The sequence below is a fragment of the Convolutriloba macropyga genome, chromosome 6 (assembly GCF_964194025.1).
Source record: "Convolutriloba macropyga chromosome 6, txConMacr16.3, whole genome shotgun sequence".
NCBI classification, from domain to species: domain Eukaryota; kingdom Metazoa; phylum Xenacoelomorpha; order Acoela; family Convolutidae; genus Convolutriloba; species Convolutriloba macropyga.
Genome location: NC_134473.1, coordinates 21,947,169 through 21,961,495, shown reverse-complemented (window position 1 = coordinate 21,961,495; position 14,327 = coordinate 21,947,169). Strand labels below are relative to the sequence as shown.

Genomic DNA, 14,327 nt, shown 5'->3' with positions numbered 1-14,327 from the left:
TTCGGCATGGAGTAGCCCAGGTGTACCTTAAGTGTAAAACAAAAAGAATTTTTGCTATAGCTTGCGTAGGAAAAAAATAGTTTTTCGTACGGAAATTTGTGATTATTTCGAATAGGTAATTTTAAAAGTAGGTCTTTTTGATTAGATCATAGAGTTGTCCAAAGTGAACCAAACTCGGCATGGGGTAACCCATGTGTACCTAGAATGTAAAACAAAAAGAATTTTTGCAATAGCTTGCCTTGGAAAAAAGTTAGCGTTTCATACGGAAATTTGCAATTATTTCGAATAATTAATTATTAAATATAGTATTTTTCATCGGGTCAAGGAGTTGTTCAAATCGAACCAAACCTGGTATGGAGTATCCCATGTGTAGCTAGAGTCTAAAACAAAAAGAAAATTTGATATAGCTTGCCTTGGAAAAAAGTTAGCTTTTCATACGGAAAATTGAGATTTCGAATAAATTTCATAGAATTTTGAAAATAGGTCTTTTTCATCGGGTCAAGAAGTTATTCAAATTGAACGAAATTCGGCATGGAGTATCCCACGTGTATCTTAAGTGTAAAACAAAAAGAATTTTTGCTATAGTTTGCGTAGGAAAAAAATAGTTTTTCGTACGGAAATTTGCGATTATTTCGAATAGGTAATTTTAAAAGTAGGTCTTTTTGATTAGGTCATAGAGTTGTCCAAAGTGAACCAAACTCGGCATGGGGTAACCCATGTGTACCAAGAATGTAAAACAAAAAGAATTTTTGCATTAGCTTGCCTTGGAAAAAAGTTAGCGTTTCATACGGAAATTTGCAATTATTTCGAATAATTAATTTTTGAATATAGTATTTTTCATCGGGCCAAGGAGTTGTTCAAATCGAACCAAACTTGGTATGGAGTATCCCATGTGTAGCTAGAGTCTAAAACAAAAAGAATATTTGGTATAGCTTGCCTTGGAAAAAAGTTAGCTTTTCATACGGAAAATTGAGATTTCGAATAAATTTCATAATAGAATTTTGAAAATAGGTCTTTTTCATCGGGTCAAGAAGTTATTCAAATTGAAACAAATTCGGCATGGAGTATCCCACGTGTATCTTAATTGTAAAACAAGAAAGAATTTTTGCTATAGTTTGCGTAGGAAAAAAATAGTTTTTCGTACGGAAATTTGCGATTATTTCGAATAAGTAATTTTAAAAGTAGGTCTTTTTGATTAGGTCATAGAGTTGTCCAAAGTGAACCAACCTCCGCATGGGATAACCCATGTGTACCTAGAATGTAAAACAAAAAGAATTTTTGCTATAGCTTGCCTTGGAAAAAAGTTAGCGTTTCATACGGAAATTTGCAATTATTTCGAATATTTAATTTTTAAATATAGTATTTTTCATCGGGTCACGGAGTTGTTCAAATCGAACCAAACTTGGTATGGAGTATCCCATGTTTAGCTAGAGTCTAAAACAAAAAGAATATTTGGTATAGCTTGCCTTGGAAAAAAGTTAGCTTTCCATACGGAAAATTGAGATTATTTCGAATAAATTTCATAGAATTTTGAAAAAAGGTCTTTTTCATCAGGTCAAGGAGTTGTTCACATCAAACCAAACTCGGTATGGTGTATCCCATGTGTACCTAGAGTGTCGAACAAAAAGAATTTTTGCTATAAATTGCCTAGGAAAAAAGTTAACTTTTCATACGGAAAATTCAGATTATTTCAAATAAATTTCATAATAGAATTTTGAAAATAGGTCTTTTTCATCGGGTCAAGAAGTTATTCCAATTTAACCAAACTCGGCATGGAGTATCCCACGTGTACCTTAAGTGTAAAACAAGAAGCATTTTGCTATAGCTTGCGTAGGAAAAAAAACAGCTTTTCGTACGGAAATTTGCGATTATTTCGAATAAGTAATTTTAAAAGTAGGTCTTTTTGATTAGGTCATAGAGTTGTCCAAAGTGAACCAAACTTGGTATGCAGTATCCCCTGTGTAGCTAAGATCTAAAACAAAAAGAATTATTGGCATAGCTTGCCTAGTAAAAAAAGTTAGTTTTTCATACGGAAATTTGCTATTATTTCCAATATTCAATTTTCAAATATAGTATTTTTCATCGGGTCAAGAAGTTGATGAAATTGAACCAAACTCGGCATGGAGTATCCTACGTGTACTTAAAGTGTCAAACCAAAAAGAATTTTTGCTCTAGCTTGCGTAGGAAAAAAAATAGTTTTTCGTACGGAAATCTGCGATTATTTCGAATATGTAATTTTAAAAGTAGGTCTTTTTGATTAGGTCATAGAGTAGTCCAAATTCAATGAAATTGGTATGGAGTATCCCATGTGTACCTAGAGTGTTCTGAGAATTGAATCTACTAGTACTTTAATGTTTTGTATAGGGCTCGTTGACAGTTGGCAAAGAGAACAGTAACCCGAAAAAAAAGAAAGGTATCAAGAAAATGAGAAACCCGTTCAGAAAACCAATATCCTCCCGATTTTCTGGACACAGGAAGAGTGAAAACATGAGTCTCTCCTACGCTGAAAAAGAGCTTAAAATATGTATCCAAGGATTGCAAACGTGTCTTTCCTCTGTTCAAGGGTCAACAATGTTCTTCATGGATGGGTCAACTTCAAAAATCCTTTTGATTGCAGCAACAGTTACGACGCAATCCAAACTTCAAATCCCCTGGAGCTAAAACTAGGTCCAATGGGAAGCTTTGCTGATGCGGAATTCGCCGAGAGCTTGAAACCTGTGCCTCCAGTTTTTATTGCAAAAAAAGAAGGGCCTAAAGATTTAACTAAAAATGTCGACGAAAGTTCTTTGAAAAAGCTTTAAAATGATGTAAATTGTGAGCCATTTGTATGCATCATTTACATCGGAAGTTTATTTCTCCAATGTTTTTTGTTTTATTAAAGTAATACAGTATTGGGTTAAATCACAGAAAGTTAAGTCTCAATTTTTCGTTAATTTTTGCTTTTTCTCGGTTTTTGGCAAAAAAGCAAACATTCTAGTCCAATCAGTTTTGAATCGGCAAAAGAATTGGCCAGAATAAGTGTTTTGGAAGAAAAGTTAAATTTGAGGAGGAAATTGCAATTTGGCGCACAAGAAGCTAAAATTTAAAGTCTCAATGTTTTCGTTAATGTTTGCTTTTTCTCGCTTTTTGGCGCAAAACGCAATCATACTAGTCCAACCAAATCTGAATCTGCAAAAGATTTGGTCAGAATAAGTGGTTTGGAAGAAAAGTTGGAATTGTGGATAAAATTGCAATTTGGCACACAAGAAGCTAAAATTTAAAGTCTATGTTTTCGTTAATGTTTGCTTTTTCTCGCTTTTTGGCGGAAAACGCAATCATATTATTACAACGAGTTCTGAATCTGCAAAAGATTTGGTCAGATTAAGTGTTGTGGAAGAAAAATTGTATTTGTGTTGGAAATTACAATTTGGAGTATAAGACGCTAAAATTTAAAGTCTCATTGTTTTCGTTAATGTTTGCTCTTTCTCGCTTTTTGGCGCATAATGCAAACAAACTAGTCCAACCAGTTCTGAATCTGCAAAAGATTTGGTCAGAATAAGTGTTTTGGAAGAAAAGTTGTATTTGTGTTGGAAATTACAATTTGCCGTAAAAGACGCTTAAATTTTCCGTACAATTCTCAATGTTTTCGTTAATGTTTGCTTTCTTTCGCTTTTTGGAGCAAAACGCAAAGATACTAGTCCAACCAGTTCTGAATCTGCAAAAGATTTGGTCAGAATAAGTGTTTTGGAAGAAAAGTTGGGTTTGTGGTGGAAATTACAATTTGCCGTATAAGACGCTAAGGTTTAAAGTCTCAATGTTATCGTTAATGTTTGCTTTTTCTCTCTTTCTGGCGCAAAAAACAAACACACTAATCAAACCAGCTCTGAATCTGCAATAGAATTGGTCAGAATAAGTGTTTTGGAAGAAAAGTTGGATTTGTGTTTGAGATAACAATTTCCCGTACAAGACGCTAAATATGTTTGCTTTTTCTTGCTTTTCCTATCAAAACTAGGCGGGGTTTCTTCTTTGGAGGTTTATTTCCTAGACCCATTAGCAATAATACCAAATCTATTCAGAAGGATTTCAGAACCAACTATGAAGCGATTTCTGAATTTCTCTAAATCAGCGCAAAATTCAGAGAAAATATTCAGTATCGCGCTGAATCAGAAGATTGTTCAGAGTAAACCACTGAATTAGCTCTGAATCAGACAAATTCATTGGAAATGTATCCTGAATTAGACCCTGACTTAGTACTTAAATTACCTTTGAGTTGGGTACGGGTACTAAAATTTTTAGGCCAATACTGAATTCTCGAGATCGATAAAATAAAGTTATTTCATATTATTACATAAAAACTGTCCAATAATGACTGTTATCACACGGTTGTTATCGCCACCGAGAAGTTATCAAACTCCAAAGCGAAGCCGAGTGCGATAACAACCGTGTGGTAATTTTTAAATCAACACCTGTTGCTATCATGTTTGTTTTTTAGACTACAAGTTTACCAAACTGTGTCCATCATTAGACTACGAGTTTATCACCACTCTCTTATCGCCACTGTTTACATTCTAGCAGTTTGATAAACTTGTAGTCTAATAATGAAGTGTTTTCCCAATGTCGATCGTGCATTAAAATTTATTACAATGGCAGTTTATTTAAGTGCTATTATCACAAACAGGTGTTTAGTTATATTTTTCAAATGTAGTTTTCTTGAAAACGTCATCAAAGAGTTGTTCAAATCGGATCAATGTTGGTGTGCAAGTCCAACCTTGTTTGAACATCTTGTGAGTTAATATCAATTGTTGATTCCAGTATGGTTTTAGGCAATCAAGATTTCATTTTTTAGATCAAAATGAAAAATGAAATTGACAAAAGTTTTGGTGAGAATAGGAAACCGCAAAGAGAGAGAGAGAGAGGAAAAACAGCTGAAGCAGCAATCTTTAAGAGAAAACGGAATTACGTAGAAAAACAAATGGGCCCACTTCGTAAAGAAAACAAGATGCTAGTGAATGATCTACAGCAGAAAAACTTTCAGCTGGCGGAAACCAGGAAGAGACTTCTAGATTGTCAGACTGCAACAAAAAAAACTGCTTCGAGAGTAAGTTTTTCGATTTAATATTGGAATGTTTTCATCCGAAATTGATGGTTGTTCGTTAATAATTAGGATAGTGTTTAACTCAAATTGGTGGCAAATAATAATTGCTTTCAAAAAAATTCCTTAGATTAAAAGTTTATTTTGGTTTTTTAAAGCGTCTTCGCCAAAAGAGAAGCTCCTCGATGCGTTCCAATTCATCCGAGCGACCGCAAGGAAAACCATGACGGGCGAATCAAAAGGAAACAAGATAACAATTTCCTGAGCGCCATTGAAGACTTTTGTTCGAGTAACTTCAGCGTTCGTTTTGAAAGACGGTTGGGTTCGGGCTGTTTTGGCAAACTTCCCAATAACTTTTACTTTAGATTGCGAAGAACGGAAGGTGTACAATCTGAAGTACAAGCAAATTGAGTATGCGTTGCGCAATGAGAAAAATGCGCAAACTAAAGAGTGCTCTGATGTTTACAGACTTGGAGTTTTAATCGCATTCATTGCTAAAAACTGTCTTGTTGCTGAATCTACAAAACCTATTTTCAACAAAATTGCAAGAAGTTGCGGTGCGCAAAGAGCTGTACGAAGCTCACTTGTTTTAGTTCTGGCTGATTAAAAGGAGTTCAATTTTGAGTAGTTCTTTATCAAAAAATTTTACATGTTGTCATTTTTCAATTTGAACAAGAAAAGCGGGTCATTTGGTTATGTTGGTAAAGGGAAAAAATTCATTCTGGCCCTGCTTTTCAGTCATGACTTCTCAATCTAGTGTTGCTTCGGGATCAGGTGGTTTAACAAACTCGCAGCGGAATAAAGGAGTTAAAATCTCTCAACATATTGAAGATCCAAAATTTGCTAGTAAAGCAGGAAATTTGGTCTTGATGTTTCTCGGTGACACTGATTCGAACCCATTTACTCTAACGTGCAACCATTCCTCACGGCCAGAAGGACTATATCTAGAGGACAAGATGAACATGACACAGCCGACAAAATTGAAATTCTCAACTACTGGTGACGGAACCTTCTGGGCGAGTTTTGTTGGCAAGGTGAAAACACAATCGAAGCAGGCCAGTGAGGTAGTTGCAAAAAAACGGCAAAAAAGATGGATGAGCCGACTGCCAATGTTAGCAGTGTATGGTACGTCTCTTAGGATATGAAACCTAATGTAATAATCATTCATGCAAAATGGTGTCAAAATGTTCCAATTTTAAAATTATCGATCCTTCAATAAATGAAGCTTCTTCTTGCTGCCTGCCTTTTGTGATTGATTATTTCATGATGTTATGTTTAGTGTCTCTGAGAATTACTCTTTTATTGGATACATCAGTAACGGAGAAGGAAAACCAGAGCAAAACTGCAGCATCAGAAGCAGCGCCACCACCATGCAAGAAAGCCAAGGCCTCAAAACTAAAAGAAGCAGGACAATTGGAGCCAACTGTTGAGCTTGGAACGTCGTTCAGCAAAACTCCATCATCCGCCTCCAATGCAACTGAGAACTCTTCAAAGGTTTGATTTTACCAAAACAAATTTTTTCTAGTTTTTTTTGCCCAGTAGTATGTTTTGTTTCATCGAAAACTTTTCCAAAGCCGTTTATTTGAAAAAAAGCGCTTAGAGTAAAATTAACCTAAGAACGTTTTAGACTATTACAAATCCCAAACTGTCTGATTTTTTTTGGTACTTTCTTTTCTTTCGTTACACTAAAGGACTCACAGTCAGTTGAGGGCGTCTCAAATAGCGAGGTGATGGAATATGTGACACTCAAGTTTTTGGAACTGACCGACATCAACGCTGAACACAACAAAAAACAGATGCTGAAGTCTGCAAAATTGAGACAAAAAGTGCTTGAAGTGTTCGCGCCTAAAGGAAAGGCACCTGGTGACTCCAAAGAAGTTGATGTCGATGAAGTAGCATCAAATGATGTAGAACCAGTGATGCTAGATGGTAGACATTTGATGGACTTTCCTGTTTGCAATGGTGCGTCATCCTTTGGCAGGCTGCTTGGTGCAAAATACTTTGGGAGTGAGGAGCATTGTACTTTGATGTTCGAGAGACTCGGCTGCAAAGTCAGGAGAAGCAGAGGAAGGGTTCCCTGTGATCCAGCTATTGAAGAAGAGTTCACGAGTATGCACATATGAGCATAGTTTTGACCTTTTTTACTTTGTTTCGAATTTTGATACTCGAATAGTAGCTCGTAAGTAGTAATATGAAAAGTTCTACAAAATTGTTGTGCACATGGTTTTTTCGCGTAATTATTACACCTTTTGTTTGTACTAGAGAATGTCAAGCAGAAGTTTCGGCAAAACTCGGAAGAAGCTGTCATTGATGCTATTCGTGGCGCCAACCAGTATGGGGCTGAAATGAAGCAGAAGTTTCCAGGAGCGGAAAAGAAATTCTCAGCACTGAAATAGTATTTGATAATAGGAGCTTGTTTCATCATCCGCAATCAAACATCTGGGTTTCTCTCCTCAACGGTGCCTTTTCTGTTGCTTGTTTATATGCGAGTGATGTTCAGTTGCACTGCAGCTTTTGAAATGTTGTTAATATTGTTCTGTTACTTTAAAGTCTTTGAAATGGCTTCTCTGTTGCATTTATAGCATTACTTTCTGCTCGTTGTTCTGCAGCATTTGAAATGTTGTTAATATTGTTCTGTTACTTCGAAGTCTTTGAAGTGAACATAAAATCCGAAGGAGAAAAGTCCAAAAATATGTCAGGCGACGATTCATTAGTTTTTACGCGTTTGCAGCAAATGAAATGAAAGAACTTTTTCAGGTCAAAATGATTGATGCAAGTTATTCGAGTGAACAGGAAGACACTGTAGTCACATTTGAAAAAACGCCGAAAAGGAACTCCGATGTCCTAAGTTCTTCAGACGAAGAGGAGTTGAATTTATCGGCTGTTTTGCAATCAACCCCAATAAGCCACGAGCGTCAAGAGTTTGAAATGTTTAAAAGGAAAATTGATGAGACCTTATCTAGCTACAAGTCAAAACTCAAACAAAACCGAGATGAAGAAAAGGCTAACAATGAAGATTTTGTAAGGGTTTTCAACGCTGTATTGAATGGGGAGACACCAGAAGTGGACAACAGCGTGTCACATCCCGAAGTCATATGGAATGGCAGGAATCTGACGGGGTTGTACGCGCGACCAGAGCCCTCAAAGTTTGGCCGTAAACTGGCCGTTGAGATGTTTGGGGAGAAAGAGACCTCATTGCTGAAGACCCAAATCATTGGTCCTCTCAAAGGCAGACGCGAAGCAAGAACTCCTGTAACAGAGGAAGCTCGCCACGCTTTTGAAGGTTTTTTTCAACCTACTAACGATAACTCCTTTTGTTTTTCTTTCTCATGTTTTTTTCTCGGATATCTGGGCTACGTCTGAAGAAGATTTGACTATAACACTCACTTGTCTAAGTTATCTTGAATTCGTTGTTTTGAATTTTTCATAAACGTACCCTGTTTTCGTTGTCGTGAAACTCAAGTATCCGAGAATGCCTTGTTTTGCCCATAAGGAGGCACGGAAGTCGGCCAGTCAGATGGGTCTTGATTTCAAGCACAGTAGCAATGAAACCACTCTTCTGCCAGAAAACTGAATGCTTCATGGTCATCATTCTTTGACCTCTTGCGCTTTGTTGTCGTGACTTATTGTTGAATACCAAATGCCATCAAAAATTAAAACTTCTGTCAAATTTTTTTCCAAGTGCTTTGCTAGTTCGCAAAGTTTTTGTTGTCAAAAGTCAGCTTGCACGTTTGAATTATGTTCTTTTTCAATAGTTATGTCTCGAATATTGTTGATTCTCAAACTTTTTTAGATGAAAATGTTGAAGTGCTTTGCAATCGCGCAAGCTGATGCTCATGTAACTAAATCAATGATACAGAACAGCTCTCGTGAACTGCAGCCAATGGTTGAAATGTGGTCTCACAAAGAGTACGAGGACTGCCTAAAGAAGAATCTCATGTTGCTTCAGTTTGTTACTTTACTTAGATGCTATGTTGACGCACAGATAGCCAAATTTTCCTTCAAACCTGATGACTACGGTGGTTATGGTCTCATCTATTGCGGAACTGAGCCTTTGAAACCTTCCTCATCCTTCTCGAAAAGGTTTTTGCCCTCTGTCGTAGGTTACATAGAAGATTTCAAATGATGTTAGCAATTTTGCTGAAATATCCATTTTTCAAAAAACGGATATCTACAAGTTCGACAGAGTAATGGTTGGAGCGACTCGTCTTGCAAACCACAGCTGTCGACAGAATTGCAAATGTGCCGTGTTTGATGATGGAAAGCTATTAAACTAGAAATCATCTCGGTAATAATTCCAGGAGATGAAATAACAGTGTTTTACTCCTCAGAACATATTTTTGGTGAGGGAAATCACAATTGTCAATGCCCTCACACTGATCTGCATTCTGTTGCTTCTGATGTGCCGCCTGTTTCGAAGCGAAATGTTTTACCAAGAACGCGCTTAGTTTATCCTCAGAAGCGAAAAAGGCTTTTTGTCTCTATAAAGTCTAAAGAAAAGTTTCGTAGGACTGATGAACTTCGGAACTTTAGCGACAGCAGTTCAAGTTCGGAAACCCGCAATTAAAAATCTAGAGACTCATTGAGTCTAGACAATGAAGTTGGTAGTCCTCAGACAGCTTCTCCCGTAATTCAGTATGTTTCTTCCCCTCAGGGTGGAGCAGATTCACCTGATTTTGACGTCAGTACTCTAGCATCGACAGGCAACGCCAGCGATGATGACAAAACGTCTGACAGTGACGTATCGAACGCTGAACTGTTGTTTTTTGGCGCAAGTATCAGCAATTTTTTGTAATGTGCGCATGAAATAATTGCAAACCACGGTACTCCTGATAATGAAGCGAATGAGTGGTTCAATTTGATCAGGAAAATGTTTCCTGAGAAAAATATTCCCAGCTACAAATCTGTCAAAAGAGCACATGGAATCACTGAAGAAAAATTGCGAACTAAGCCATGCGCGAACGGAAAGTTGTGGCGGTTAGAATTCATTGAAGAACTGCAGAACGTTGTACAAGGCAACAAAGGGCATTGAAAAACATTCGATTTCTAAACAGAAAGGAAAAGATTTGAAAATACCAACAACATTTAATGAAGCCAAACGGGAAATTAAAGTCTGTCTGATCATGAATTCTGCAGGTGTGAAGGTCGTGAATTCAAACAAACAATCACTTTGGCCTGTCTGGCTAGCAGTTGCGAATCTTCCTCCAATAAAAAGGTGTATGTTTCGCAACATCGTCCTTGCTCGGTTGTGGTTTGGATCTGGCAAACCAGCTTGGGATGTAGTGTTTGAGGTTTGTAGTGTAATTTATTGAAACTGTGACGTCAACAATCAAGGTTTTAATTAGTCACTTTGTAATTTAGGGCTTCGAGAGAGAACTGATGTCGCCTTCATACGTCCTTTTTAGAGAAACACAATGGTAACTGATTTTCGAAGTCGTTCTCTTAACTGCAGATCTTCCGGCAAAAAGCTCTCTCCTCAATATGCAACAGTTCAATGCATACTACGGCTGCGCTCTGTAATGTCGAGTGCCTGCTTGGAGACAACAACCTTTATTATCCTAACCAACGATTTCCAATGCGAACCCCCGAAGAACACAAAACCTATCTGCAATTCATAGCCGACAGTAACTGCTCCTCTTATAAGGGAGTCAAGGGCCCTGCTAAAAATTTTGATATTGTGCTAAAACTGCCGTTGTCAGCTCCAATAGACTATATGCATCAGGTTTTGTTGGGCGTTGCGAGAACAGTTCTCTTTATTATCAAAGACAGTTTCAAGAGAAGACTGGCTGGCTTCGATGCTTCTCTTCGTGGTGTAAAGGTTAGCTCATAGCTAATAAAATTATCAAAAATAGAAAACCGGGTTTATTATTTTCCTTTTTGTTTCAGTTAAACGACGATTTCAAACGAAAATTGCGACCATTGAATGAAATTAAGTTCTTCAAAGCAAATGAAATTAAAGTTTGGTTGCTCTATGTCGGTCCCATCGTTTTGCTTGGCTCGATATCTCCACCTTTGTATGAACGACTTCATCTCTTGAGCTAGTTTACAAGACTGCTTCTCTCCTAATATCTTTGTCGATGAAGCCGATAGGTTGAAACAAAAAGTTTCTGAACCAAATCGAAGAAATTCATGGCCCCGATGTTTTCTCACCAAACGCTCACTCCCTGAATCATCTTTCTTGGCAAATCAAAAATTATGGACCTCTATGGTGCACATCAGCGATAATGTTTGAGTCGGCAAACTATCTTTTGAAAACAAAGTTCACTGGAACCGTCAACCATTTGCGTTTGATCGTAGAAAGGTATAACAAACAAAATTACCAGACAATGCCTGCAAACGATGCTCTTTTGGTTTCTGTCAAAAAATTCGAAGGGAAAGAGAAACGATGCAACCAAGTTTACGCGTTCCTACGGTTTTGTCCACTTGTAAAATGGAGAAAACTTTTTTGACAGTTTACGAGTCAAGAATTTTAATATTCATTCTTTTCAGAAAAACGAGCACAATGCATGCATTTCGTTTATACGAGATGGCACTGCAGTTTACGGCCTTGTTGAACAATTTTATTCAGCCAGAGATGTCAACTACGCGATCGTTTCTACTTTCAAAGTCCTGAAGACAGAAAAACCTGAAGACGTCAGCCTGAACATTTTCTCCTATATTGAAGTCGAGTTGTCTGGAAAACAATCTGAATGTACTGCTTCTCAAATTTCCGGAAAAATGGTCAAAACTTTGTATAACTCAAAGACTTCCCTCACCCCATTGTTAGACGTGTTGATCATTTTCGAGATAATTTCCAACAAAAGTTTATTTGTTTTCCGAACTTTTTATTGTTTAGTTTTTCAAGATAATAAAGTTTGCGTCTGAGTTATTTTTGTTCCCCTATTGAGAAGACAAATTGGTAGATTTAAATGAAAAACGTCTTGCATTAATATTGACTTTCGGTTTGCTCCAAACGACAGCTGTACGTTTATTCATTTTAGAACTAAGCTTTAGATCAAAGCCACACGTCAACTCTAAGTGTTTAGGTAATGGTAACTTATCAACCATAGAATGTTCCATAATGGTAAACTTCCAAAACATAGAAAGTTCCATAATGGTAAACTTACAAACCATAGAAAGTTCCATAATGGTAACTTACCAACCATAAAATGTTCCGTAATGGTAACTTGACAACCACAGAGTTCCATAATGATATATTGCCAACCATAACACGACCATCATTCTTTTTATGGAAACTTACAAACCATAGCAAGTTCATAGTAAGAAATTTTTTATGGAACTTTATGGGACCATTATGGAACTTTTCATGGTTGGTAAGTTTGGTCAACCCGGGGAATTGCATAATTATAGACTAGTAAAAGCTCTCAAAGAACTACTCAGAAACATTATGACCTCGGATTTTACCAGTTTATCTTTTTTTCTAAACATGCAAAGTCAGGAAAAGTTAATGATAAGACGAAAAACGGGCAGTACAAAAAAATCGCATAAAAAGTATCGCAACAATTGTATCGCATAAAAAGGACTAGCAGTTACACTACCTTCGTCACACATCCAAATCGTTTATATTAAGCTACGTATGCAACAGTACGTAAAGTGTATGATGCGAACAAAAACGAACCCAATCGAAATCAAGGTGTTTCAAATGACGTCATTAGAGGGTACTATATACCACTATTGAGATTAAAAGCGAAAAATGACATCACTTTCAGCGCACGATTCATCTGACAAACTACAGCCATTTGAGTTCAGTTGCTTAAAAATGTGAATGATAGAGAAATTAGATCACAGTCACGCAAGACGCAAAAAGTAAAGGGCGTAAGAGTTACTCGAAATGTCAAAACAGTTGAACAAAAATTTTGCATACAAGAAGACACACTTTTCCAATAATTGCTTCAAACTTCGTTCGAGAGCGATTAAAAATTTCAACCATTGTTTTCTTCTGAAATAATAGGGAATTTCGAAACATTTTTCATCATTTGATTCAGTTTTCGACGAGCTTTTGTTTGGTACCACTTTTATTTATACCACTCATTAAAGAATTTTACAAAACATTAAAGATCGAGAACAATATCTGTTTGTCACCTATGCTGTCACAGTAGCGAAAAATCTTGAAAGCAATTTAAAGGGCGTATTGAATTGCTGAAAATCGAGAAGTACAAAGTATACAAAGACATCATTCTGTCTAAACACATCATTAAAAACATTGAAACTAAAAAGAGTAGTAATATTAGCATACTATTTCTTATATATTATAAGAAATGTAAAACGAACTTTAGAACGGCCAAGACGCCAGCTTCAGTGTTCAAGCAGGATAATAATTATCTTACCAAGAGTCATGATTCTGTCCATATCGTCTGCGTTGTTCACAGCAAACGTGGACAGATCCTTTACATAAACTCCAATGTCTGGCCTCTCTTTTACCTCCAATCGCCTGTTTTGATCTTTCCCCAACAGGTCACGCACCTCTTCATTATAAATTTCAAGATATGAGACTCTTACGAGAAACCTAAACAAACAGGCGAAAAATAACAAACTAACGTCTGATTGCTCTAAAACGACCGCCGAGCGTTTGGCTTCTGTAGTAGCCCACTTGCGCTAAGGGATGATAGCATTAGGGCGTATACACTAGGGGGTGTGTTGAGCGGAGTGCCGGTCTCGGGGGTTGGGGTTCAACCTTGGCAGCTTATGTTAAACTCTTTCAAATTCTGACTTATGTGTTACGTGACTCTGACGAAGCCATTCTGAAAAGCTGGCAAAAATTTCGGACCGCACAGCCTTTTGAAGTGTCAGCCAGAACTATATAAATTTAGCTGAGTCATGTAACTTTGCCGGAAACACAAACTTGCAAGTTTGAAGACTGACACTGTATATTGGAAAATATGTCGTATAATCTGTAACTGTAGACAATTGGCTTGATAAAACTTTCATATGCGTGTTTGATCAGTCACGTAATTATAAGTTGATGATTGTACATTATACATCGCCAGTTTCAGGCTTTCCCCACTATATTTGTTAGAAAAAAAAACAAAAGTCAAAAGTTGAAAGTCGGTTGGATGGATTTTTTTAACAAAAAAGCTTTTGAGCTCCATTTTTTTTCAATACACAACATATTGGATATATTACTGGTTGGGGATTCTATTGTCTTACTGTCTAGGTATTCTATTCTTGGTGAGATCAATCCATATTCTTACTAACATACACATTTAAATTCAGCTCCATATTTTTCTTAATTTCGCATCTCAAACAATCAAATTTT

General features: G+C 36.8%; 1 protein-coding gene across 4 annotated transcripts in view; it reads right to left on the bottom strand.

Moving 5' to 3' along the window:
- LOC142341569 (kinesin-like protein KIF3A) overlaps positions 1–14,327 on the bottom strand; it is a 116,079-nt gene that overhangs the window by 87,293 nt on the left and 14,459 nt on the right. For all 4 annotated transcript variants that reach the window (XM_075392612.1, XM_075392613.1, XM_075392614.1 and 1 more), the window contains exon 3: positions 13,399–13,577. In XM_075392612.1, coding sequence (XP_075248727.1) covers positions 13,399–13,577 — 179 coding nt within the window. The remainder of the gene's footprint in view (positions 1–13,398; positions 13,578–14,327) is intronic.